General features: G+C 40.5%; 2 protein-coding genes across 2 annotated transcripts; both read left to right on the top strand.

The window, feature by feature from the left end:
- The first annotated feature begins 2830 nt into the window (after window positions 1-2830).
- On the top strand, window positions 2831-11726 carry tesmin (testis expressed metallothionein like protein). The gene is made up of 10 exons (XM_063876044.1): window positions 2831-2911; window positions 2990-3008; window positions 3403-3502; window positions 4279-4307; window positions 4470-4540; window positions 6002-6073; window positions 6916-7018; window positions 10155-10292; window positions 10933-11000; window positions 11089-11726. The coding sequence occupies exons 3-10, from the start codon at window positions 3433-3435 to the stop codon at window positions 11339-11341; spliced, it is 804 nt and encodes a 267-aa protein (XP_063732114.1). The 5' UTR covers window positions 2831-2911; window positions 2990-3008; window positions 3403-3432; the 3' UTR covers window positions 11342-11726.
- Window positions 11727-17917: 6191 nt separating this feature from the next.
- LOC134873955 (spexin prohormone 2-like) lies at window positions 17918-21994 on the top strand. Its single transcript, XM_063897884.1, has 5 exons — window positions 17918-18089; window positions 19857-19931; window positions 20005-20053; window positions 20375-20452; window positions 21793-21994. The coding sequence occupies exons 1-5, from the start codon at window positions 18087-18089 to the stop codon at window positions 21873-21875; spliced, it is 288 nt and encodes a 95-aa protein (XP_063753954.1). The 5' UTR covers window positions 17918-18086; the 3' UTR covers window positions 21876-21994.
- The last annotated feature ends 4561 nt before the right edge of the window (window positions 21995-26555 follow it).

Here is a 26555-nt window from a genome sequence, read left to right as displayed (position 1 = left end):
GTCTTTCATTCAGTCTGTATGTCCATCTGTCTGTCTATTATCCTTCCTCTCTGTGTAATATGTTTTATAAGTCAGTAATGGTTTGGAGGATGGGAAGAGGGGAGGTAGAGGGAAGTGGAGGATTTCAATTATGGAACATTATTGAATAAATATATATTTGTGTACACAAGGAAGCACAGTGATTACAAGTGAATAATACACCTACATGACATTTACAATGATTAAAAAAATTCACAACTTTCAATATTATCTGCTTATGTGTAAGAAAATAACCTCTCTGTAAATGAAAATGACACAACACATTTTAGAGAGCTTTATTTTGAAGTTCACATCAGAATGTCCTGATATGGTCTGAGTGACATTCTGGGGTGGTTTTCTATCACTCTGAAGTGAAATGAGTTCCTGGCAAGACACCCTTTCCTCTTAATCCTAATCTGAAAATGAGTAAAAATATTGCTTTAACAAGACATTTTGAAGGGCTTTTATTTTGAAATTCCGCATCAGAATGTCCTGAATGACACTTGGTCAGATTGGCCTTTGAAATGTATTCCTTATGATTAATTATACATACAATTAGAATTGAAATGTTCTCTGAAGGCCCCGGCAGTGGAGCTACTGGCTAGGGCACCTGCACCGTACGCCGGCGACCCGGGTTCGATTCCCGACCCGTGGTCCTTTCTGGATCCCACCCCGACTCTTTCTCCCACTTTCCTGTCACTCTCCACTGTCCTATCTGATTAAAGGCAAAAAGCCCCCCCCCCCCATAATTATTATTATTATTATTGCACTTTAATTTACTTTCACCAGCTTTACTTTGAAATCTGTTCCTCCACGCTGTTACCGTAATGTAAAGGATATACGCACACCGCAAAACAACGAGGGGGCTGGCTGGACTATGTTTTCCGAAGACGAGGCTGGCTTGACTGCAGTCCTATTGCAGTGTTGTTAAGCAACTAAGTACATTTATTAGTGTACTTATGTATAATTTTGAGGTTCTTGTACTTTGCTTGAGTAATAATAATTAATTATTTTTACTCCAATACATCTCAGGGGAACACATTGTACTTTTTATTCCACTACATTTATTTGACACTTGTAGAACTTGTTACTTTTTACATAAATACCACATAATTACAACACGATACAGCTCTTTTATGTATTTGTTATTATTTAGAAAACAGAATACTGTAATATTTGTCATATAACAACACATTAATGTGTGTGTTGCTCATTTTACTTTAGGATTTAGTGCTTTTCTCACCACTGTCCTAATATATGTGTTTACACCAGGTGCCTGCCATGCTGGCACGATGAATAATTCTCTGACCAATCTGGACTCAAGAGTAAACCCACATGTTTACACTGAGGCCCATTGTTCCACAGCGGCCCCTCCTCATGTCAGTGTTCCTGCAGGGGCTCCTTATCCTTACCAGCACACGATCCAGCCAGAAATGGTGGACCCTCTCACCTTAAGGTATGACGTTCATTCATTTTAAAATGCATTACCAAAGTGACTCAGGCCATACTGTTGCACAGTGGACCTCACCATGGGAAGTACAAAAAAGGCTGCCTCAACTCTTCATCAATATTTTAATGCAAGCTTACTACTAATTTCCACGTGTTGTTTTCTGAAATAAAATGCGTCCGTAAATATCCATTGATGAATGTCTGAAGCTGTCTCATAGATGGCGGTTGCTAACAATTGTCTAATCGAGACTACTAAACGTCATCACGCAGAACATTAATTGCCTTTAGCTTAGCCGTGGTGGTGTTAAGTCATGCAACCTCCATTTAGATCATTTATAGCCTTACGCGAGCTTTTTACTTTTACTAGGCGATTGCATTTAACCCAAAAAAAATAATAGAAATTGCTGTTATTTTGTGGAGTTTATCTTGCTTAACAAACCAGTAAGTATCAAAAACTTCAGTTTGCCTCAGATATTATTTTCTGCAATTTTCCAAAATCCAATGGAAAAATCCCTTTGCTTTTTCCGGGTCATCTTACAAATATGTTTCATCCCTGCAGCACTCTATACTCTACTGCATCATTGATTGACATGTTGTTTTACAATTGTAAACAGAGGATGTACAGTTGATCTGGTCTAAGATTAATACCTTTATTACAGGTTTCACTGTCCATGTCAGTCCGCTCAGTGCCAGCTGTCTTACCCAGACTACCTCCTGGATCCCCAGTCCAATCAGTATCAGCTCCTCCGTGGGTATGTCCTCTTTAATTTACAGTGGTGGTGCTTTACTGTGGCATGTTAGAGTCCCTTTGCTTAAAATGTCACTCAAAGTCTCAGGTATACTCCAGTATAATCTCTAACAAATGACAATAAACTTTTAAACCACAACTATCTTAACTCTGGCCCCATCTGGTGGAGATACTAAGAAAGACACAGGACTCTGCTGGATGGGCCTGGTATACAGGATGCAGGACTTTTAACTGGGATTGTTTAGCTGTGAAAAATGCTGTAATCACATAGACATTCTACACAGAGCCCAAATACTTAGGATTACTTCTGCAAACTTAGTCAAAATCAGTGAAATAAACAAACTAGTGTATTTTTTCCCTTTTAAAATCATACCAGTCATGCTTGAGGATGTACGCATCTATGTGATGTTTGTTAAAGTGACTAAAGTGTTGGTTTCTCAGCCCTGTGCCTGCAGCCAGCAGCTCTCACGGCTCACTTCCTGATCCATGGTTCACTAATGAACCCGTTCTCTGCAGCATGATGCCAGTTAGTATACACGATCAGTTAAGTTATACGGAGTATTCATAACCCTCATTTGTTCTAATGTGTGTGAGTGTGGTTTGTGTTTTTTTTAGGGAGACATACACAACATCTGTGTACCTCAGGCCATGGACCAGCAGCAGTTCCAGGAGGGACTGACTGAATATACACAGCCTGTAAGCACAAGTGAAAACAGATTCACTTTCCAATCCCATCAGCATAACAATGATGTAGTTTAATTTTGTTGTCCATAGGGAAACACAACTAGCCTGGGTATGTATGCATGTCTTAAATATAACATACATTAAATACATTATTTTAGCTTGTTACCGAGCCCAGTATCTAGAAACTATTCAGCATTAACTATTTCAGTATTGCAAATAGTAGTTTCAATATCAGCGAACTTGCACTTTATTTTATACAATCAATTGTTTAATCTATAAAACGTCAGAAATATTTTCAAATGTTTAGCTTAATCCAATCTACAGTCCAAAACCAGAAGAATTTGTATCATACATCAGGGTGTGTGCGCTTCATCAACAAAGCATGTTGGCCGTTTCTGTTGTTTAAAATCTGGAAGCAGTACATTTAATCCAAACTATCTAAACCCGATTAGCTGCTGATTGACTTCAGGTTAACTGATCCATAATCAATGAACTGTGTGTAGGTGGTGTGTAATGTGAGTGGGGATGGGCAGATGGCACTGGTGAACCCCATTGAGCCGGTGTATCTCACGCTGAATTCTGCACCAATACACAGTGAAGAAGGTGAGGACACACATCTTACATGTTTAGTTCTATGCATGGTATGAGAAGTTAGATCAATTAATGAGAAGGTAACAAAAGAGTAAAGACTCCGAGATCCTCCAGATTCCCAGAGGAGAAAATCCTGCCTGACATATGCCATACAGCTTATACCTGAAAGGAAGACAAAGACAGGTTGGGATGATAGTAGGACTAGTGTGTGTTCATTTATAATGTATAGAATGTTCATAAATATGTGAAGTGTTTAATACGTATCATACACAGATAGCTGAATTTTGTTTTTATAGAGCGGTGCAGTGACTCCCTCGACAATTAGCAATGGGGTTCTTTCATTCCATTTCAGGGTATTGTAGAAAATAATGAAACAATCCTTGGCAAACACACTTTTATGTTAGTTACACGTTTTGCATTGTCCCCACTGCTAAGCTAAATGTGGCTAATGTATGGTTAGTTTTTAATTTAGTCACTGTTTTCATGACGACTTCAGACATTTACCAGTGCGGTATTTCCTGATATATTTTACATGTTGTTGAACAAAACAGGAACATCTCTTCAGCTTGTGTTAACCACAGACAGTATTTCAGGTTCCAAACCAAAAACACTTAAAAAAAACATTGAATTTGAGACGTGGGTACCGGAAAAGAAGCTCCTATTTTAAAGACTCATTCCTTCTCCACTCCATTTATTAAAGAAAATGGCTAAAATGATAAGCCTCTGCAACGTTTGCATGTGTTCATGAATGGGTTTCTAGTGATCCTGTTTTGCTGTGTGTTTATCAGATGCGAGTGTGGACGGGACTTCCAACCAGGTAGGAACACTCCCAGAAGTCAACTTTCTCTGTGGGACATTTGCACACTTCAGTACATTGAACCAGGCTTCATCTCCATCCTCACCATTACTGAGAGATACATTCATTGATTGATCTTTCATTCATTGCCTCTCATGTGTTCAATCATTCATTCTGATACAGCTTCTCCACTACCATCAGGCAGCCTATCCCCTGTTTGATCAGACCTCCAGGATTCAGGACCCTCCAGCACAGTAAGAACACAAGCATCCACTACCAGCAGAAGCGTCTTGCATGTGGGCAGCCTTCATATGTCACAGTTTAAATAGATTGCATTGATGAAAGTCCCATAAAGTCCTTGTGAAGTTCTCAAACCACTATCAAGACCGTTAAAAGTAGACTTCTAGCTCTGCATTTCATTTTAGGATCGATTTGTGCACAGAAGAGTAATTCAGTCTAACTTTATTAAATCATGGGATCTTTATGTCCGATTTGAAGTTAAACATTCACATTCGCTGTACAGGACATGGTATAGGTCTGAGATGATGTTGTTGGACAGCCTCAATATGTTGTTACGTTAGGCTGATTCATAGACCTCTTCATTCACACGATCAATAAGGTCTGAATTTTAGTTTTCTCAAATACCCAGTTAATGTCTCGGAGACCAAGTAACATTACTTTCAAAAGAGATACTCGTAGTTACAGGTTAATATGTCAAAGAAGTCCCAGCAAACTGTTACTGCATACTATCACTGTGAAAAAAGCGTAAACCATCCCCAACTTTGGTTTGGCCACGTGACATTCCACGAAGGAGAACTTTTATTGCTTTCTCATAAGAGTACTGTAGGAAACACTGTACTGTCCACAAACAGTCAGTGCTGTGCCAACACACAACTGAACACAATTATTAAGGATATCCAGATACATGTTTATATTCAGCCCAATCTGTAATCAAGCTCCATGGTTTCTCTGTGTTGCTTCGCACCAATTTTGCTACCTAGTTGAGGGACTAGATTGCTTGGCCGAAGAACAATTATTTTGATAGAAATAAATCATTTAGTTTTTCGTTGCTATGTATTTATTTTAGGAAATCTTGCCAAATCACTAACGTGTGAAATCCCTTTACCCTTGTGCTTCTTCATAATAATTCAGATTCTGAATGAGTAATTATGGTAGTACATTTGACATTTAATTAAAATACATTTAAAACTGAAAAACTGAGAATGCACCAAAATCAATTTTGTTGCTAATCTTTGACATACCCAAGATTGTGATACAAAAAAAGATATGTATTATAGGAAACATAACTCATAGAAAACAACAGTGATTTCATCTTTTCAAAATGGCATTTAAAGGGTTAAAATACTGGAAATGATTACATATTTGGTATTTTTGAAAAGGATGGAAGTTGCTTGAAGATTGAACCCCAAAAAGTGGTGGAAAAAGTATTTTAATATGATGTTTTTATCAAAGTGTTTACACTTTTGTCCTGAATAGTTAATTGGGGTAGTGCATTTGAATGATAGCGGAGGGTTTAAAGCTTTGAAAAGGATCTGGCATTATGTATACATTGTTCTTAATGGTATAAAAATAAAGCACCTGCAGGCCAGCATATGGATATCCAGAGAGTGTTCAGTATGTGCGGTCTGGTGCGGAGTGGGGTTTATTGTGGACCTGAAACAGAGTTAGTTATATTCTCTCCCTTTGCTCTGCAGGACTACTGGAGCATTGTGCGAGTCACGGTCCAGGAAACCCTGCCACTGCACCAGGTCCCAGTGCCTCAAGCTGTGAGTACGCCAGTGTATCACTTCACATATTTTTTGTAGGCCAAACCGGAAGTTAGTTTTGGAAGAGCTCCTTTGACAAAGAGAAATTCGATTTTTCTGTTGGATTCTGGAATATATCAGAAACTACATCTGTGGAAAAACACCTTTATGATGCAAATACATTTTTGTTTATCAGGGAAATCTCCACACATTTGAACCACTTTCACAGCAGAAGTAAAAAACAAACTAATAACTAACTTCACATCACAACCACTAAGCTAAAGGCGGCTAATGCTCGGCACAATGCCCTTTAGTAACTTGTTTGCAAACAGCGCTTTTAATACACATAGAAGCTTCAGACATTCACCAGTGGGGTATTTACTGAAGTATTTATGCTGTAGAAAAAAACATGAAAATATTTAAGCAATATTAACCACATCTACTTCTGGCATCTGGCACAAACTTGAAGAACAATACGTTGACTTGCCATTTGTTCTTTTAAATGTCTTTTTGTATCTTATTTTACTCTCATTTTATGCCTTTATTGTTCTTTTTAAAAACTCATTCAAATGACCTTGTTACGCGTGTAGATGACTTTTTAATTATTGACTTTAATTACATTTTATGCCATTAAATATATTTAGTTCTTTTAAATGACATTCCTTGAAACATCTTTCTATCAGCTGTCTTTCAATTTCTTCCCTTAAGATAATTTTATTAGCCATCTTACATTTTCTTACCTATAAATGTCTTGCACAACAACATCACTACAACTTCTACGTGATTTGAATGAGATGAATATGTGTGTGTGTGTGTGTGTGTGTGTGTGTGTGTGTGTGTGTGTGTGTGTTTACCTCCTGCAGCTACTGTGAGTGTTTCGCTAATGGACTGATGTGCAGCAACTGTGACTGCTCTAACTGCCACAACAATGCAGAGCACGACACAAAGCGGCGGAGGGCCATTAAGGTTTGCAACGCTTTCGGTAAACATGTTTATGCCATAAACTTAAATGTATTTGCATGTCACTCAACGGAAGTGCTTTACAATCAGGGTTAGGGTAGAATACAATAAGTTAAGCCAGTAATGAATGGAAAGAGGAGATGGAAAACATTCACATATACAGCTGCGGAAAAAATTAAGAGACCACTTCAACATTATCAGCTTCTCTGGTTTCACTTTATATAGGTACAGTATGTCTTTGAATTCAACTACCACTGGAATGGCTTCCATACATTTAGAGAGAAAGATTTAAGAAACTTCTGGAGTGATCTCTTAATTTTTTCCAGAGCTGTATGTTCTATTACATAGAAATCCTGAGCAAAGTAACGAGAATCGTATTGCATAATTTTCTTAGATTACCTGTAATACATTTCTCCCCAACTCTGACTGAGGTATATTAATAAGTAGGTACAGTGGGGGAAATAAGTATTTGATCCCCTGCCAATTTAGTTAGTTTACCCACTTACAAAGAAATGAACAGTCTGTAGTTTTTATGGTAGGTTTATTTTAACAGTGAGAGATAGGATATCAAAAACAAAATCCAGAAATGTAGATGAAAAAAAGATACAAATTCATTTTAGTTTAATTGGGGGAAATAAGTATTTGATCCCCTTGCAGAACATGCCTCAGTTCTTGGTGGAGAAAGCCTTGTTGGACAGCACAGAGGTCAGATGCTTCTTGTAGTTGGTCACCAGGTTTGCTCACATCTCAGAGGATTTCGGTCCTCTCCTCTCTCAGATTCTCTCAAAATCCTTAAGGTTTGGAGGCTGATGCTTGGCCACTGGAAGCCTCAGCTCCCTCCACAGATTTTCTATGGGATGGAGGTCCGGACACTGGCTAGGCCCCTCCATCACCTTAATGGCCTTCTCCTTCAGCCACTCCTTAGCTGCCGCAGCCATATGGTTTGGGTCATTGTCGTGCTGGAAGACCTATCCATGTCCCATTTTCAGTGTGCTGGCTGAGGGAAGGAGGTTATCAGCCAATATTTTACCATACATGGCCCCCTCCATCATCCCCTCGATGCGGGGAATTGCCCTGTCCCCTTAGCAGAGAAACCCCCCCCCACAGCATAATGTTTCCACCTCCATGCTTGATGCTGGGGATGGTGTTCTTGGGGTAATAGGCAGCATTTCTCTTCCTCCAAACACGACATGTCGTGTTGATGCCAAAGATCTTGAATTTGGTCTCATCTGACCTCATCACCTTCTTATAACCCTTCTCTGAATCATTCAGAGGTTTATTGGCAGACTTCAGACGGCCTGTACATGTGCATTCTTGAGCAGGGGACCTTGCGGGCTCTGCAGGATTTTAATCCATCACAGTGCAGTGTGTTACCAATAGTTTTCTTGGTGAACTTGGCCCCAGCTGCCTTCAGATCATTAACAAGTCCCTCCTGTGCAGTTCTTGGCTGACCCCTCACCTTTCTCATGATCATTGATGCCCCAAGAGGCCAGATCTTACATGGTGGAGTCCCAGATTGAGGGCGATTGATGGTCATTTTGTGCTTCTTCCATCTTCTAATAATCAAACCAGTTGTCTCTCTCTCACCAAGCTGCTGGCTGCTGGTCTTGTCTTCTATTCCAGCCTTGTGCTGGTCTACAATCTGGTCCCTGATGTCCTTAGACATTAGTTCCACCATGATCACAAGACCTGTCTATGGTTTTGCCCTCGGTGGAGAGGTTGTAATCTGATTTATTGACTGTGGACAGGTGTCTTTTATCCAGGTAAAGAGTTGATATCAGGAGTAGTTTCTTAAAGTGAGAGGATTTATTTAACCGGTCCGTGGGAGCAAGAATCCTTGGTTGTTGCAAGGGGATCAAATACTTATTTCCCCCAATTAAACGCAAATAAATGTATATCTTTTTTAAATGTAAATTTCTGGATTTTTAAAAATATTCTGTTAAAATAAACCTACCATAAAAATTACAGACTGTTCATTTCTTTGTAATGCCGCTTTTCCACCAACCCGGAGCTGGAGCCGGAGTTGCAGTCTATAAAGATCTGGTTTTTCGTGTTTCCACTGCCGCAGCACTGGCTTTAAGTGCCGAAAAACCGGATCTTTCTGGACCCACTCGGCTGCCCGGCAAGATCCAAGATCCAAGATCCAAGATCCAAGATCCAAGATCCAAGATCCAAAACAAAACGTTACGCTTACTTCGGAGGGGGGAGATTAACCTGAGCAATAACAGTTCATTGCGAGTACAAGTTTCACTTATGGGGAGGGGGGGTATGCATCAGCTGCTGGTGTGACAGTCAGACAGTGAATATGAATCAGTCATAAGAGGGCATCTCAAACGGTCACGTCATGACGCAAACGGTGGCGCAATGACGCAGCTCCACTTGAGCTCCACTCGGCGTCTGAGTGGTGGAAACACAAGGTGTGCTACAGGCTAGAATCAGAGAAGCGCCAGAAAAGCAAAAGATCGGATCTTGAAACGGATCCGGTTTGGTGGAAAAGGGGCACAAGTGGGTAAACTAACTAAATTGGCTTGGGATCAAATAGTTGTATCCTCCTCTGTATTAATACATCTGCCATTATCAGAGATGTACACCACTATACTTATATATACATACTATTTTACAGTTTGACAATTAGTTTTTCTTCTTAAGTTATTGTTAATATGTCTACATAATTAATGGGAGGAATCAAACTGTTTTGTGGAATGTGACTGCAGCTGCAGGGCTGTTTGACGGAGAGAGGTGGGGGCCTCAGGTGTGGGATGCTATTTTCCAGTACATAGAGAACTGAGATGTGTTGAGAGCTAGGACATTAAGTGCTATTAAAACCAGGATGTTGTCTCAGATGTTGAGGTTATAGTGATAATGGGTGGATCGTAATGTTTTTTCCAGTATTTACTGTTAAATACTGTTCATTTGATATTTAATTGATGGGTCTGTGCAAGTGTTCGCAGTGTACTGAGGGAAGTGTCTGAATTGAGACACAGCAGGTCCTTGGTTTTTTATGTCATGTGAATGCCGTATTCTTCCTGGCATTTATCAATATTGTGATCAGGATTGCACACCTAAAATTTGACGAGCTGTATACATGTTTAGGAATATTTACGTACAGTTTTAATTCATCACTGGTTTTGTCTTCATGTAGTCTTGTTTAAGTCGGAACCCAGAGGCCTTCAGGTCTAAGATCGCTGCCGGGCCATCAGGAGAGGTCAAAGGTTGGCACAACAAAGGCTGCCACTGTAAGCGCTCCGGCTGCCTGAAGAACTACTGCGAGTGCTATGAGGTTCACACACACACACACACGCACACACGCACACACGCACACACACACACACACACAAACACACACACAAACACACACACTGCACAAATGAGTTAATCATTGCTTGAAAGTATGCGCCAGATTAAATAGAAAGAGACAAGAGACCAAGCTAACCCATGTTCTATTATTCAGTTTGCTTCAGTCTCCCCTGCCATTCTGTCATTTAAACAAAAAGGCTTTATAAAAAACATCTTTAGTCTGAATATGTGATGATGTTTTTGTCGTCACCTGTCCTTTAAAGACTTATTCACCCTAATTAAAACAAATAGATAAAAAGAGAAAAGGGGGGACAGGAAGGGTAGAAGAGATGTTGGAAGGAAGGAGGTGAAGGGGTCTTAGGAGGGAAGAAGGATCCAAGGGATTTATGGAGGGAGGGATGAAGGGATGCAGGGATGCAACGTTGAATGTATTTACTAACTTTCTAACTTATTTCTCTTACTAAGAACCACATGAGAATCTCTCCAAAAATACTGAATGCATCTACAAAGTGTAGTTTCTCCGATCTAAATACTTTAGAATTTACTGATTTCCAGTTGTTTGTACAGCATGAACCCCCTGCGTGTTTCACTGTGTGTGTGTGTGTGTTTGTGTTTGTGTGCAGGCCAACATCATGTGTACCTCCAGCTGTAAATGCGTCGACTGCAGGAACTATGACTTTGACGGCTCAGAGTCGGGCTGGAAGGAGAATACCGTCAGTGTGGAGAACAGGTGAGTCAGCGTGTTGCTCCACAGTGAGCTCTGCTGCTGTCACACTGAGGAAACAACAAGCCTCATCCTACGGCCAGAGGACTCATGGTTGTGTGTGTGTGTGTGTGTGTGTGTTCAGGGGGTCTTTATCTGTGGTAACATCTGATGTGGTGGAGGCTGTGTGTGGCTGTATGCTGGCCCAAGCGGAGGTGGCAGAGAGAGCGTCCTTGAGCCCCCCCCATGCTGAGTGCATAGTGCTGGAGGAGTTCGGAAACTGCCTCTCACAGATCGTCAGGGCTATGTTCAAGAACAATACAAACTGACTCTGGAGGCATCGCAGACAGTGCTAGTTAGGATCCAAGATATAACCCCTCACTGGAATATTGTGCCTATACGAGCACTTTAGAAGACTGTATCTGCATCAGTTCATTTACAGGGTGCATTTCATGTGTTGTTAGCAAGCAGTACTGGTTAATATCTTCATCCTTTCCTTTTTTTCATTTATTGTTATAATGTTTAGACAAACATGTAAAAAGTTCACATGTGCATGTTTGTGCTGGTAGTTTTGATGTCTGTATGAGTGGGAGCAATGGTGCTGTTTGAGTTCAGATTCAAAACTGTATTTATTTACCTTGAGAGGGGTACATGTGTAAATTGTTATTGTAACAATAGTATATTTTATAATAATTATATGTTTTATCTCACAAAATGAACGGACCAATCTAACGTTTCCTTATGTATTTCTATAAGTTGCAATTGTTGTCCCATTTGGGGGTTTTAAAGTATATTTATTTATTTATAGATAAGCCTTTAAAATAAACTCAAAAATGAAAGTCATGCAGTGTTTCAGAATATCAATCATTTATTTGGATGTTATTAATTCAGTTACAATAATAGTATGTCACAGATGAGAAAAACACTAATAAAGAGTGAGTCAGTGTTTAGACACCGTAACAGGCAGTGTTACCATGGATACTGAGGTGAATGACGGCAACATATGCATTCAGGCTGCACTGCTTCTATTTGGGACTCCTCAGATCGAAAATATTTAATCATGTAATCAAAATAATCTGAAAACATCTCAAATAACCACACAACAGCTTCTTATAGTGCAAACACACACACACACACACACACACACACACACACACACACACACACACACACACACACACACACACACACACACGGATCCATTAATGACATGTGTGCAAAACCTAGTTGATAAACTTACAACAGAGAGTGCTCTTAATCAGCTGAGAGGCCGCAGGAGAGAGAGTTGTGGATGAATGCAGCATACTGAGAGGCTTTCTGTTTGGACTACCTCTAGGCTTCGTATTAACCTTTAAAACTACATATTTGGAATACAAAACCTTTTTGAACCTCACCTCATACCTAAACACTTGCAGTGGATTGAGTTGAAATAAGGTTATATCAATTTTGTTATGTTAATGTATCTTAGAATATGATTTTAAATCATGCACCAAAGTCCTCCATATGTTTAGGTTTATATATACAGTACTAGTAAGTGTTAAGGTTTTCTTTAAAAGCTCATTTCTATATTTCATACAAACATTATTACATTTAAACATTAGATTTCATTTTGACTGTCCTTTATAAACTTAACACAAAAGGTAAGGAAATGTGTGTTTGGTAGCTTATTTCTTTATTGTAACAATGCTTCTTGGCAATAAATGTTATACTGTTGGAAAGCCTGTTTTCTTACCTTTCAAAGGGTCCCACATTTGTGAGGAACATGTATTTGTGGGAGGAGAGCTGAGCTGAGTGTGTGGGTTGCGCCTATGACAAATGTGACCAATCTCCTCTGCCAAACAGTTGTTTTTTGCTGTTGACTCTTTTGGTGTTGTTTGCTGGATTGGATGATTGAAGTCTGATGAAACAAGACATATTGGCAACAATTTATTTATTGACAAAGTATTCATTTATCAAGCAGCCTGAGTGGTGTGTGGAAAAACCATACACAACCCCAACAGCCTCTCCTCCTCATGCTGGTCTCCAGCCTGGTCACACACTGCTGTGGGATGGCATCCCATTCTTCAACCAGTGTGTCCCAAGTCAGCCAACGTGGTTGTGTTGGTCACTCTGGCACGGACAGTACACCCATGCTGATCCCACAAGTGTTCAATGGGGTTGAGGTCAGGACTGCAGGCCATTCCCTCCTCTCCATCCAGGCTTTGTTTTGTTTTGTGTAAAGATGTGTTGCCAACAAACTTACAACAAAGAATAATCCACCAAATACACATTTCCTTACTTTTTGTGTTAACTTTATGTTAGGAATCAGTTAAAGAGGCCCTAATGTGCCTTTGGGGTGGGGGGGTTCCCTTTCCTGTAGTGTGTTATGTAGGTTTTTGCGCATGTAAATGGTCTGCAAAGGTTACAATCCCTGTGTTCCCTCCAAAGGGAGTTTCTCTCCCACACAAACTGCCTGAAACATGTAAAAGTAGAAGAACAAAATACAAATATGACCCTGAAAATACGCAAAATAGGAACCCTTTAAAGCTCTTGCTGAAACCACTACAAACCGCGACAACATTTGCAGTTAAAACGTTTCAAATCTAACTTGACGAGCCCCTATTTTTTCACCACCTGGCTTAAGGAAGCCCAGACTGCAGAGACTGAGTGCTCTCCCCCACACATATTGACGAGTAGTCCCACTAATCCAAGTGTCAGCTAAATTTCCTGATTTGGGGAAGTGGCTCATAAGGAAATTGATCTGAGGCCCAGAGGCTTTCACAATTACAGTAAGTACTGAGCTGAGATGTTATAATGAAGTAAAAAACTCAGATTTCTCTGAACGAACTGTCGTGCATTTCTTTATTACACCAGCACACATGTATTTGTTTTATCTACTCCCAGAATATAAATAAATACCAGTATTTAAAACTATTATTATTGTGATAAATGTATTTATTAATCGATTGACACCGCTTGTTTAAAAATGAATTGTGGTCTCACTATACGGTTGTTTCTTTAATGAACACTTATTATTAAGTGTTGCTCAACTTTTTTGTCTCTTGATGATCCCTTTGTCAAAATGTGGTTTCACTGTACAATTTAAAGATATCATACTGATATAAATTAGGGCCACGTGATCCAATTTTTGGGATGAACAGAATTCTTCTATTAAACTCAGAACAAAATAAAAGAGATTTACATTTTCTTTTTTACTTGAGGTCCAAATCCTCTTCCGTAGATATCTGTTTGAGTGCCCAAATTGGAATCACAGCAGCCAATGTTAAGATATCAGGGCGAGGATAAGGCCCACATGACACTTCTTTTAAAGATCTGACAAAAGTGTTTTTTCTTTTATTAGTTCTGAGAAAAGTGTCAGTATTCTGAGAACATTTTTAACTCTGAGATAAATCTCTAACTAAATAATCAAATAAATCTCTTGTGTTCAGAGCTATAAAGAAATGTTCACATGCGGCCCTAATCTTCTTCCATAGCTCTCTGTTAATGTGCCCATATTGGGAACGGTCCCTGGATTGCCAGGAGCCAATGTTTCCCTGACCTTAAGGATATCTACGGGGAGGGTTAGGGCGACATCATTTTTTTCCTTCAGATCAGACCTAAGAAAAGTGTCAGAATGAGGAGAAAAAGGGAATTCTGAGAATTCTTAGTCAGAATTTTTAAGCCCAAATTCTGACTGTAATCTTGAAACTAAACAAAAATGAACTTTGGTCGGATCGCAAAAATAATAATCGTCTTCCATAAGTATCTGTTTATGTGCCCGAAATGGGGAGTTTCCTTGGATTCCCAGCAGCCAGTGTTTGCCCCGACCCTAAAGATACTGTATCTACAGAAGAGGATAAGGGCAACATGAAGATTTCTTTTAGATCGGATATAACAAGTGTCAGAATTCTGGAAAAAAATGAAATTCTGACTTTAGTTTCACAACTGAATAAAAAAAACACTTTTAGTCAAATCTTAATTTGATCCCATCCCTCCACCTGGTCCTAGCTCTACCCCTCAGTCTCTTCCCAGCTGGACGTGCCTGGAACACCTCCCTAGGGAGGCGCCCAGGTGGCATCCTCACTAGGTGCCCGAACCACCTAAACTGGCTCCTTTCAACGCGAAGGAGCAGCGGTTCTACTCTGAGTCCCTCCCGGATGACTGAACTTCTCACCTTATCCCGTAAGGGAGATGCCAGCCACCCTGCGGAGAAATCCCTTTTCGGCCGCTTGTATCCGCGATCTCGTTCTTTCGGTCATGACCCATCCTTCATGACCATAGGTAGGTAGGAACGAAGATGGCCCGGTAGACAGAGAGCTTTGCCTTCTGGCTCAGCTCTCTTTTCGTCACAACAGTGCGGTAAAGCGACTGCAGTACCGCTCCCGCTGCTCCGATTCTCCGGCCCATCTCACGCTCCATTGTTCCCTCACTCGAGAACAAGACCCCGAGATTCCTTAACTCCTTCACTTGGGGTAAGGCTTCATTCCCTACCTGGAGTGGGCAGTCCATCGGTTTCCTGCTGAGAACCATGGCCTCAGATTTGGAGGTGCTGATCCTCATCCCAGCCGCTTCACACTCAGGCCGCGAACCGATCCAGTGAGTGCTGAAGGTCACAGACCGATGAAGCCATTAGGACCACATTATCTGCAAAAAGCAGCGGTGCAATCCTTAGCCCTGCGAACTGCAGACCCCCTCCCCCACGACTACGCCTAGAAATCCTGTCCATGAATATCACAAACAGGATTGGTGACAAAGCGCAGCCCTGGCGGAGGCCAACCCTCACTGGAAATCGGTCCGACGTGCTACCGAGGACCCGGACACAGCTCTCGCTTTGAGAGTACAGAGATTGGATGGCCCTGAGTAGAGACCCCCTCACCCCATACTCCCGCAGCACCTCCCACAGTATCTCCCTGGGAACCCGGTCATACGCCTTCTCCAAATCCACAAAGCACATGTAGACAGGATGAGCGTACTCCCAGGCCCCCTCCAGGATCCTTGCGAGAGTGAAAAGCTGGTCCGTCGTTCCACGACCAGGACGAAAACCGCATTGTTCCTCTTCAATCTGAGGTTAGACAATCGGCCGGACCCTCCTTTCCAGCACCTTAGAGTAAACTTTCCGAGGAGGCTGAGTAATGTGATGCCTCTGTAATTGGCACACACCCTCTGATCCCCCTTTTTAAAAAGGGGAACCACCACCCCGGTCTGCCACTCTTTCGGTACTTTTTCCGACTTCCACGCAATGTTGATGAGACTTGTCAACCATGACAGTCCCTCAACACCCAGAGCCTTCAGCATTTCTGGGCGGATCTCATCCATCCCCGGGGCTTTGCCACTGTGGAGCTGTTTAACTACCTCAGTGACTTGCCCCCGTGAGATTGGAGTTGATCCCCCTTCATACTCCAGCTCCGCCTCTAACATAGAGGGCGGAGTTGTCGGATTCAGGAGTTCCTCAAAGTGTTCCTTCCACCGCCCTAACACACTATCAGTTGAGGTCAACAGCGTCCCATCCTTACTGCACACAGCTGGGATGTTTCCCTGCTTCCCCCTCCTGAGGTGTCGGACGGTTTTCCAGAACAACTTTGGTGCCGACCGAAAGTCCTTCTCCATGGCTTCTCCGAACTTCTCCCACACCCGCTGCTTTGCTCCGGCTCCTTCCCCCCCAGAGAGGTGACATTCCACGTCCCCAAAGCCAGCTTCTGTCGCCTGAGTCTGGTCTGTCGAGGCCCTCTGCTTTCACTGCCACCCTTCTGGCAGCGCACCCGACCCCATCGTTGTTTCCCGTAGGTGGTGGGCCCGCGGGATGGAGAAGCGGAGGTGTTGCCCGCGTTGCTTTTTCGGGCTGTGCCCGGCCGGGCTCCGTGGCAAGCCCAGCCACCAGACACTCGCTGACGAGTCCTCCTTCTGGGCCTGGCTCCAGAAGGGGACCCCGGGCTTCCTCCGGGCTGGGTATCCTCGCTTTCAAGTTTGTTTTTCATAAGGTCTTTTGAACCAATCTTAGTCTGGCCCCTTACCTGAGACCAATTTGCCATGGGAGACCCTACCAGGAACACAAAGTTCCAGACAACACTGCCCCCAGGTTCATCGGGGCACACAAACCTCTCCACCACGATGAGGTGCTGGTTGTCGGAAAGGAAAATCTTAATATTGTTTTAGCCTAAATCCTCTTCCGGAGATATCTGGTTATAGATGTGTGCCATCATTAGGGACGTTCCTTGAATTCCCAGCAGCCAATGTTTCCCGGCCTAAAGAATATCTAAGGAGAGGATAGTCGGACCAAAAGTGTTTTATATTTTTTCGTTGAGAGAAAAATGTCATAATTCTGAGAAAAATTACTTTTGGTCGAATCTCAATTTTGTTTTGGCCCTTTTCGTCAGCCAATGCTTTCCTACAGTAAGGATATCAACGGGGGAGGGTAAGGGCCACTCGAAAACATAACAAGTGTTAGAATTCTGAGAAAATAAAAAACTGAATTCTGACTTAATCTCACAACTAAATTCAAAGTTATCACTTTTAGTCAGATCTTAACTTTGTTTTGGCCCTAATCCTCTTCCGTAGATATCTGTTTATGTGCCCACATTGGGACATTCCTTGGATTCCCAGCAGGCAATGTTTACCTGAAGGCCCCTAACAGGTGACCCCGGATCTGAAAATCTGTTTATCTGTTTGCCTCCTTTGGCTTCATATCTATATATAGTCCATCCATTGTATTAGGATCTATGTGGAGGACTGTTGTGATGTTAATCAGTGCTGCTCAGCTGTAAGAGCTCTCAGAACTAAGGTCATTTCCTGCTTCCGGGAAAGCTCTAATGAAAATGAAACCAGCGGCCACATGAAGTACCTCGGAGTGTTCCGCTTTGGGACAACACCCCACGCAGCGGGTCCATACTATTGATGTTCCTCGCTGCTGATCACGGTCCTGACGTCAGCCTGTGTTTTTGTGCTGTTTTTGAGCCTCTAGTAAACAGGACTCCTGCCAGGCGCACAGGGGGAGGATCGAACCCGCGGCTACAGGATGGGGATAAAAGAAGTCGGGAACATCGGTGTGGAGAACACACACACACACATGCTGGACCACACACTCACTCTGCAGCAGATATGGTAAGTCATCTTTTCAACTTTTTACATGTCTGATTTATCTCATTTGAATCTGTAAAGGCTTATTTTATGGATCCATTTGCAATTTGTTTAGTTTGATCGTCATTGATCATAAATGCTGTAGAACAACATCAATATTTGTATTTATTGAATTCATCCATCAGTTAATTACAAATCCTGGTGCTTTAAGGTACTTACTTTTTGTAAATGTCTTACCAGTTTATTGCTATTTTTAAAAATATATTTTTTCACAATATAAACTCATCCTTTTACAAACTGTATAAAAAGAAACTGAAACATGCCTTACAGTATACCCTAAATCCAACTATTTGTTTCGCTATTACAAACAATATCTTACGTCATTTACTACTCAAAAGGTTTATTAATTCATCATTTATAACATATAATATAAATGGCCCCAGCAAAGAATTTTTTTCCCTGGGAAAAAAGTATTGCATGATTAGTGGGATCAATTAACTGATTAATAAACAGAAATGCACATTACTTTACAACACAGAATGCAACTGTAAACGTTTTAAACAGGAGACATGGCAGAACATTTAAACCACAGCTTAAATGGAACAGTTATAATAATAAACAGTTACAAACTCTACAGAGAGCAGTGAGGGACATTTCAATGCTTTTAGATCAGTGTTTTGCAGTTGTTTTAGCAATGATGATTCATCCATATGATCCCTCCAGAGTAGTACTGCATTATACACATTTAGTATCTACTTACAGTTCATTTACACATATAAACATAACATATTATGATGTAGGGTAACATCATTTCATATAATATGCACTAATCCAGAGTGTTATTGCATTATACTAATGTTGACATGCACACATACAGATTTACATATTATGATATTATGATCGTATGATATAAATACATATAGATACAGTATATATATATTAATATTTGTTTTCGGGAGACGTTTGGCTAACTGTCGCATTTACTGAAATGTTTATTTACGTGCACTGTCCCTGTTAAATAAATAAAATAAAATAATATTAAAAAATACATATAATACATATAATCTACTATAATATAATAGGCAATATATTGCAATCTACTAATCAAATATACTAACAGTATATTTACATAAATGGAATACGAAACAATATAATATAATACCATTTAACAGATTGTAGTATAATACAATGTCATTTAATTTAATACAATATTGTTTTATATAGTATAATATAATGAAGTATAACTTAATATGATACAGTTTTATATATAAGATAATTTATTATAAGATATGTTTATCAGGTTTATTTATGCTTTATAAATGCACACACTGAATTTTCGGGACATTTCTCTCTGCATCACAGGAGAAACAAGTTCCTGTGATTTTGCAAATTCCCTTTCCGTCTCTAGCCTTTTATCTTTTCTCGCCTGAAACTTCTTCACTAAAGATCTGTAAATGTCCCCAGAGCCCGAGCTGCTCTCTGTAGCTGCAGAGTATTTAACCTTAGAAGCACTCCCTCTTTAGTTACCTTTAAAGGGAATCATGTTGAGCCATGTTGAATGTGTTATTGAAGTCTCTTTCCTCCAGTGGATTCAGTGTCCTTACATGAGCAGTAGTTAGAAAGCTGCCGCATTCACCAGGACTCCCTGAAAGAAAATATATTGTGTTTCAATGGGATGTTCCTTGCAAAAAATGGTCTCTCTTTAGGAGCATGTGAGTGAGGGTTTCAGTGGGAGAGGGGTGTAGTGTGTAGCTGACCACAGGATGTGTGTGTGTGTGTGTGTTGTCCCAGGAGAGAAAATCTACCGTTGTCTGGACGTGCACTTTAGTCCTTTCTCTGTTCCTGGAGTCCTGTCACACACAGAAGGTAAGTCTCAGCAGCTGCTCACAGTCTGACACGTTCCTGCATCACCAAGTAACTGTCTCCCCCCCTCCCCCAGCTGAACGTCCACTGGGGGCCTCAGTCCATGATGTACCTGAAGGGCAAACGTGAGTGCTAAAGACACTTAGTTAACGTACATTGTATGAGCACATTTTCTAAACCATGCACATTCCTCTGTATATTCTGCACAATGCTGCCTCTTAACTCTGCACAGTTCCACTTTAATCTCTGATATACTGAACAGAATTTATTTCTCATACTCTGATAGTAGGCCTACTTAGTTATTGTATTTATAGTTCTTGTTTGTATCACAAATTTCAGATTAATTTTTAAGTAATACAAGAATTTTTTATTTGATAATAATTATAACGACATCATTACATTGAGCAGTGTGTGAGGGTAACCCTGGTGTGTGTGTTTGTCTGCAGATGGCAGGAGGTTTGTGTCGGAGGAGGACAACAGTGTTCTGAAGCACAGTCTGCAGGGCTGGTACGCAGCGCTCAGAGGTACACCGCACACTTTCTGTATGAACAACTCAGCAAATGACCGGTGAAAACCATGCTGTCAGCATGGAACTTTAGCCTCTCTTAGCTCCCTTTCTGATATTACACTCTCAGATCTGATACACTCAATGAGCACTGCCTGTCCAGCAGCTAAACACTTCCTGTCAAGCTGCTGAACACTTTTCCAAACTGCCCCCTACACACTTCCACTCCGTTCGTTCACAGGGTTTGCAACACTAAGTGCCGTTCCTAACCAATAAAGATTTTTCTAGTTTTTTTTATAAGTTATTATTTATTTTTTGTATAAGAGATGCTGATTTGAAGCAGTTATTAGGGGCTGTGAGAGCGGGAGGTGCTGGAGAGGACAGAGAGAAACAGAAACTAAGCAGCCTCTCAGTCTACAGCTGTACAGAAAGCATTCATTCATACAGGCTGTGGTCTCAAACTGCACGATTTGAATCTAGCTGACTTAATATTCATGCCGTCCTCAAATCTGTCTAATACAGAGCAATTATTTAGGAATTCTGGGTAAATTATAATGTCTTTTAAACTACAAACCTGGCTAACGAAAATAACTGCAGTAGAAAATGTTTGAAACACTGGGCAGCGGTTGGTTATTGACAGTTAGCATGGAAATGCTATTAGCCTGGCTTGTTGTTTCCATGGAAAAACTGGTCAGCTGAGTCACAGACTGTCACTATGGAAACACTGGTCAGTAGGTGTCACTGACTGTCACTATGGAAACACTGGTCAGTAGGTGTCACTGACTGTCACTATGGAAACACTGGTCAGCAGGTGTCACTGACTATCATCATGGAAACACTGGTCAGCAGGTGGTCACACACTATTAAGGCTATTATTTAGTCAGACTTTATTGAATGTTATTAAATCGGACACCTAATAAAGTTTTTTTGTATATAGAAAAATACCTGAAGAGGCTCACCAGAAGCAAAATCAGGAACAATTTATTAAGTTTAACTTTCCCATAGTGAGCAAGTGGGATAAAAGTGAAGGAGCTTTAATCTACAGTCTAACAGGAAACGAGACAAGCAGCATCAGGAGAGATGATGAGAAGGAGTTTTCCACAAACTCTGCTTATATTTTGTAGACAGCTGGGCTATTTAAAATAACATGATCTGTAGGTCTGTAAAACGATACCGGACAATACATTTACCACAACATAAGTCATTCAAACATTTAGCGAGGCCTTTTCACTGATCAGATGGTTTAACCAACTTCCTGTGTGTGTGTGTGTGTGTGTGTGTGTGTGTGTGTGTGTGTGTGTGTGTGTGTGTGTGTGTGTGTGTGTGTGTGTGTGTGTGTGTGTGTGTGTGTGTGTGTAGGCATCCAGAGGCTGCCGTCACCAGACTTCAGTAAAACCAGTCACATCACAAGTCTAGAGAAGGTCCTGGTCCATTACCTCTAGAGGAGATGAGACTCACTGACGGTCACACACAGGAACAACACACACTCACACACTGTGTGACAGGCAGACACACAACCAGCACCTGACAGTCATCATGAAAATTCTGGTTATGTTGATATAGTAAATGAATATTTATGTTTTTATTCTTCATGCATGAATGATATGTGAATACATTTCTACTTGCTGTAATAAAACAACAGAGGAAGACGAGATGCTGTGAATAAACGATGATTGTCTGTACGTCGGCTCTCCTGCAGTGTGTCCTTCTCAACACCAGAGGGCAGGAACTTACAGCATTGTTGTAGCCAAGTGAAGTTCAGAAAATGAAATAGGGACAATAATATAATGTATAATCAACTTCATGTGACTGCAATAAGGGGATTCTCATTAAATGTATTACATGTTATACAATCAGTATACTTAATCGTCAGATATCAATCAGAAAGTATTTCTGGAAGTTAGTCAGTGTGATAAAGTAATAAAATAAACACATTTTCCTAAATTAAATATAAGAAATATATTTGAACAAAATGTAGACATACATGCAAAATCCTTAAAACAAAAACTTGCATTAAAATAATACAATTCAAATGACAGATTCTGTAGTTTTTATTTTAATTTATACTTTTATTTTGCTTAAGTCATAATGAGGCTTGTTAGCACTACAGACAAACCAAAATAGCTCTTATAACATGAAGGTCACACTCACGATTAATTTATTTGCTAGTAAATAAGCTGAGAATATATTTATTTGATAGACTATTTCTGACTGAAAGTAGGTAGTATGAGCATAAGCTACATACTACATTTATACCATTTATTTTCACTGATGCATTAGGAGTCAGATCATGTCGAACCTTTCCTGTCTGGATTGCTATCTTTTTGCTATCCCAATGTTAAGAGAACGCATCATTAATCACAAACATACTGCTGCGGAGGGGGTGGTTGCAGTACCATTTTTTTTTTTTAAATCTAAAAAAGTGTCTCCTCCGTCTCAAACCAAGCTGATGCCCATGTGTCCAGTGGTCTCCAGTCAGTGGATACATGTGGCTTTTGTCGGTTCCTCTGCTTTTCTTGCCTCTTTACTGCCATGCAATCCATGGTAACCATTCAAGCTGGAACTACAGGTGGAAGTTGGGGTCAAATGTAATACTTGTGCCTAATAGCAAGCTAAACCGCTAAGGGAAGGCAAGTTTATTTATATAGCACCTTTCAACACAAGGCAATTCAAAGTGCTTTACAAACATGAAAGACATTAAGAGCGTTAAAAAAATAGTGCAACATAAACACATTATACAAAGGCATTTAAAAACAGTCATTTAAGAGCAAAGATAATGAAATGATCACAACAGGTATAAAATACATGAATAAAAGTTACAGTGCAGAGTAAAAGTCACAGTGCAATGTTCGATCAGAACAGTTCAATTAAAAGCTGCGGCAAAAAGAAAAGTCCTCAGCCTAGATTTAAAAGTACTAAGAGTAGCAGCGGACCTGCAGGGTTCTGGGAGTCTGTTCCAGATATTTGGAGCACAATAACTGAACGCTGCTTCTCCTTGTTTAGTTCTAACTCTGGGGACAGAAAGCTGACCCGTCCTAGAAGACCTGAGGGTTCTGGATGGTTCATAATGTAGCAGGAGATCACAAATGTATTTAGGGCTAAACCATTCAATGCTTTATAAAGCAGCAGCAGAACTTTGAAATCAGTTCTTTGACAGACAGGAAGCCAGTGTAAAGACTTCAGAACCTCAGAACTGTCAAAGACTACACAGACTAGCAGATTAGCAGCAGGACTAGTTAATTAGCTGCATGTACGGCTCAGGTGACCCTGGCTTCAAAGGCCGTACTGTAAGGGGGGGGGTGTTCATGTGCAGGTTGAGACCACAGCCTGTATGAATGAAGGCTTTCTGCACAGCTGCAGGTTGAGAGGCTGCTTAGTTTCTGTCTCTCTGTCCTCTCCAGCACCTCCCGCTCTCACAGCCCCATTTCCTCCCTCCACATAAACAGCCTCTATTAGCCCAGTTAAACAAACAGCTGCAGTGCTTGGTTTAGCTAATCCTGTAATGGATATCAGTTCTGTTTAAACTGATCACATTTCTGCACACGGGGCCTGCTGCTGGAATCATTTTAGACATTTCTTCCTTTTTCATGAGCAGGGGGGCTGAGAGTGCGAGGTGTTAAGTTAACCCCAGGATCACCCGATGGAGCTCTGAGACACACGTAACAAATGTGCTGCTCTCTGCTGGTAACAGGGACGCACAGCAATATCTTCTGAAAGGAAGAAAAGACATAAACATAGAAGACAAAAATTAACTATTGGAACAATCATTTAGGAAATGAAAGAGCAGAAAGAAAGAAAGGAAAACAATGGACTGTGAATGAAATGGAATATTAAAACACACATTATGCCATTTAATTAAACTGTAATTTTTGATAATCATCGTATTTGACCTTCATTTGATATTCACAGTTAAGTTAGCTAGCTGGTTAGCTAACAATGACATGCTCGCTAGCAATGAGCTAGTTCACAGTACCAAGTCACTACAGACTGCTCAAATAAGACACCAGAAGTTTGTTTCTGAGAAAAACACATGTTTCATTTATTTGAATAGTGATGTGTTCACCAGAGGAACCACAATCGCGGCTGGTCGTCCTAAATCTGGTAAAAAGCAAGGACAGCGGTCGTTGAGTGTGAGAAGTGTCCAGCCGTACCATCTGGGTACACATAGTTCCCTGCATTTTGCCATACTTCCAATTGTGACGCATTAGTGTACTCAAAATATAAAAATATAAAACAGAAGTCCTCAAATGTAAACACAGCACTTGATTCACAGTGTATTCAGGTGTGTAAGCTAGCTTGTGTTTTTGTACCATAAACCAGAAGAACCTGTGAGAAACAGTCAGAGTTAAGGAGAGCTTGTGAGTGGAGATCAGATCCTGTATGGCGTTGTCATTTTTCCACGAAACATTATGGACATAGTTAACTTGATATAAATAATTCATTTGCAATCAGAACATAATGCTTGACTAAAAGGCTAAATAAATCAAGTTGAAACTATGTCATAATAAATACACATCTTTGGTTTTGTTTGTGCACCTGCCCACAGATGACTGTGGTCGGCTCCAGAACAAATCATTTATTGTTGCTACAATCCTATTTTTATTCACCAAAACTATAATAATATTAATATAAGAGTTAAATAAGCTAGGCTAACAGTTTGCTTAAGGCTAAGATTTAGCTAACAGTTGCTAAGCTAGGGTAAACATGTCCTGTATCTGCATTATTCTCTTCCCCTGACTCTGGGCAAGAATATTGGACTGTTTCTTTAAACTCATGTCAAATAATGAGCCCCCCACCCTCTCACTAGCTTGTAATCATTTCACATACAGGTTTAATAACCTGTATTTAACCCATGTAAGGCGCACACTAACAACTGAAATATGACAGGACGATGGTTTCTGGTCATCTCATTTTAAATTGTATTTTGTTACACAAAGTTGGCACATTGCTAAACACATTTGTAGTTCATAATATTGCCCTGCACTGCCTCACTCCTGTTGAGTTTTGTAATGGTTGCTCAGTTTATCTTCACATGACTATCAATAGTTCACTGCGTCGCCATTATTCCTGATGCTTAGATATACATATGTCAATCACACAACAACAGGCTAAATGATCTATACAATTGTGAGTTAAGTTTTACGCCATGACAAGCAAATAACATATGAAGCTTGAAATGGTTCTTCCAAGAACAGGGGGATCTTCCAAGAATTCTGAGGAATATTCCAGGATTTCCATCATTAACATGAACATTGGAGGCATGCATCCATTTCAAATTCAGTTGAACCTACCCTTAGATATACCAGTCTGTGGTAAAGACATCCTTTCATTAACCTCAAAACAGAAACAGAACACTGTGTGCCCGTTAACATAGCGTACACACATTCAGCTTCTGTCATATATAATTTTAAAAGTACAAGAATAATAAAAATACTCTCCTTATTTTACACATATCAAAAAATGTAATCTTACATACAAACTTCTTAATCTCCCGTGTTTCTTTATCGTAAATGTACTTTTAACAGCACTTTTGTGTGTGTGTGTGTGTGTGTGTGTGTGTGTGTGTGTGTGTGTGTGTGTGTGTGTGTGTGTGTGTGTGTGTGTGTGTGTGTGTGTCCACACCCACACATTCCCATGTTTCATGTTAGGGCTTAGAGAGCTTATCATGATGCTTTGATTAGGTTGTGAGACTTGAAATGAACTCTTGTTTCCTGTGGGAGGAACACAATGACCTTTCTGTAATAACAGCGTGTCCGAAATGTCTCTGCCGTAACTGATCATAAAAGAAATATGTTGCTTGTCACCATTTCTGCTGCCATTTTCCTCTCACTTTGTTTCACATACGAAGCTAGAGAGTCTTACATTAGCCCAGAAGTTAGCTCCTTCCTCAAAAAGCAATGGGGTTTTCCTATTGGATATTAGAAAATAATCGGCAAATACCAATTATGATACTTACTCGTTTCGTATAGCAGGATAATCTCCACATATGAACAAAACATTATGATTTTTGAAGCGTAGACGCAATCACCAGAACTACAACGCTCACGCATCACTAACTAACTGTAAACACGCTCAAATAAAGAATTGACTTAGAGATGAGGAAACCAGAAGCAGTGACAGAA

The sequence above is a fragment of the Eleginops maclovinus genome, chromosome 2 (genome assembly GCF_036324505.1).
Source record: "Eleginops maclovinus isolate JMC-PN-2008 ecotype Puerto Natales chromosome 2, JC_Emac_rtc_rv5, whole genome shotgun sequence".
Taxonomy (NCBI): Eukaryota; Metazoa; Chordata; class Actinopteri; order Perciformes; family Eleginopidae; genus Eleginops; species Eleginops maclovinus.
This window is presented reverse-complemented; position numbering and strand designations above follow the sequence as displayed.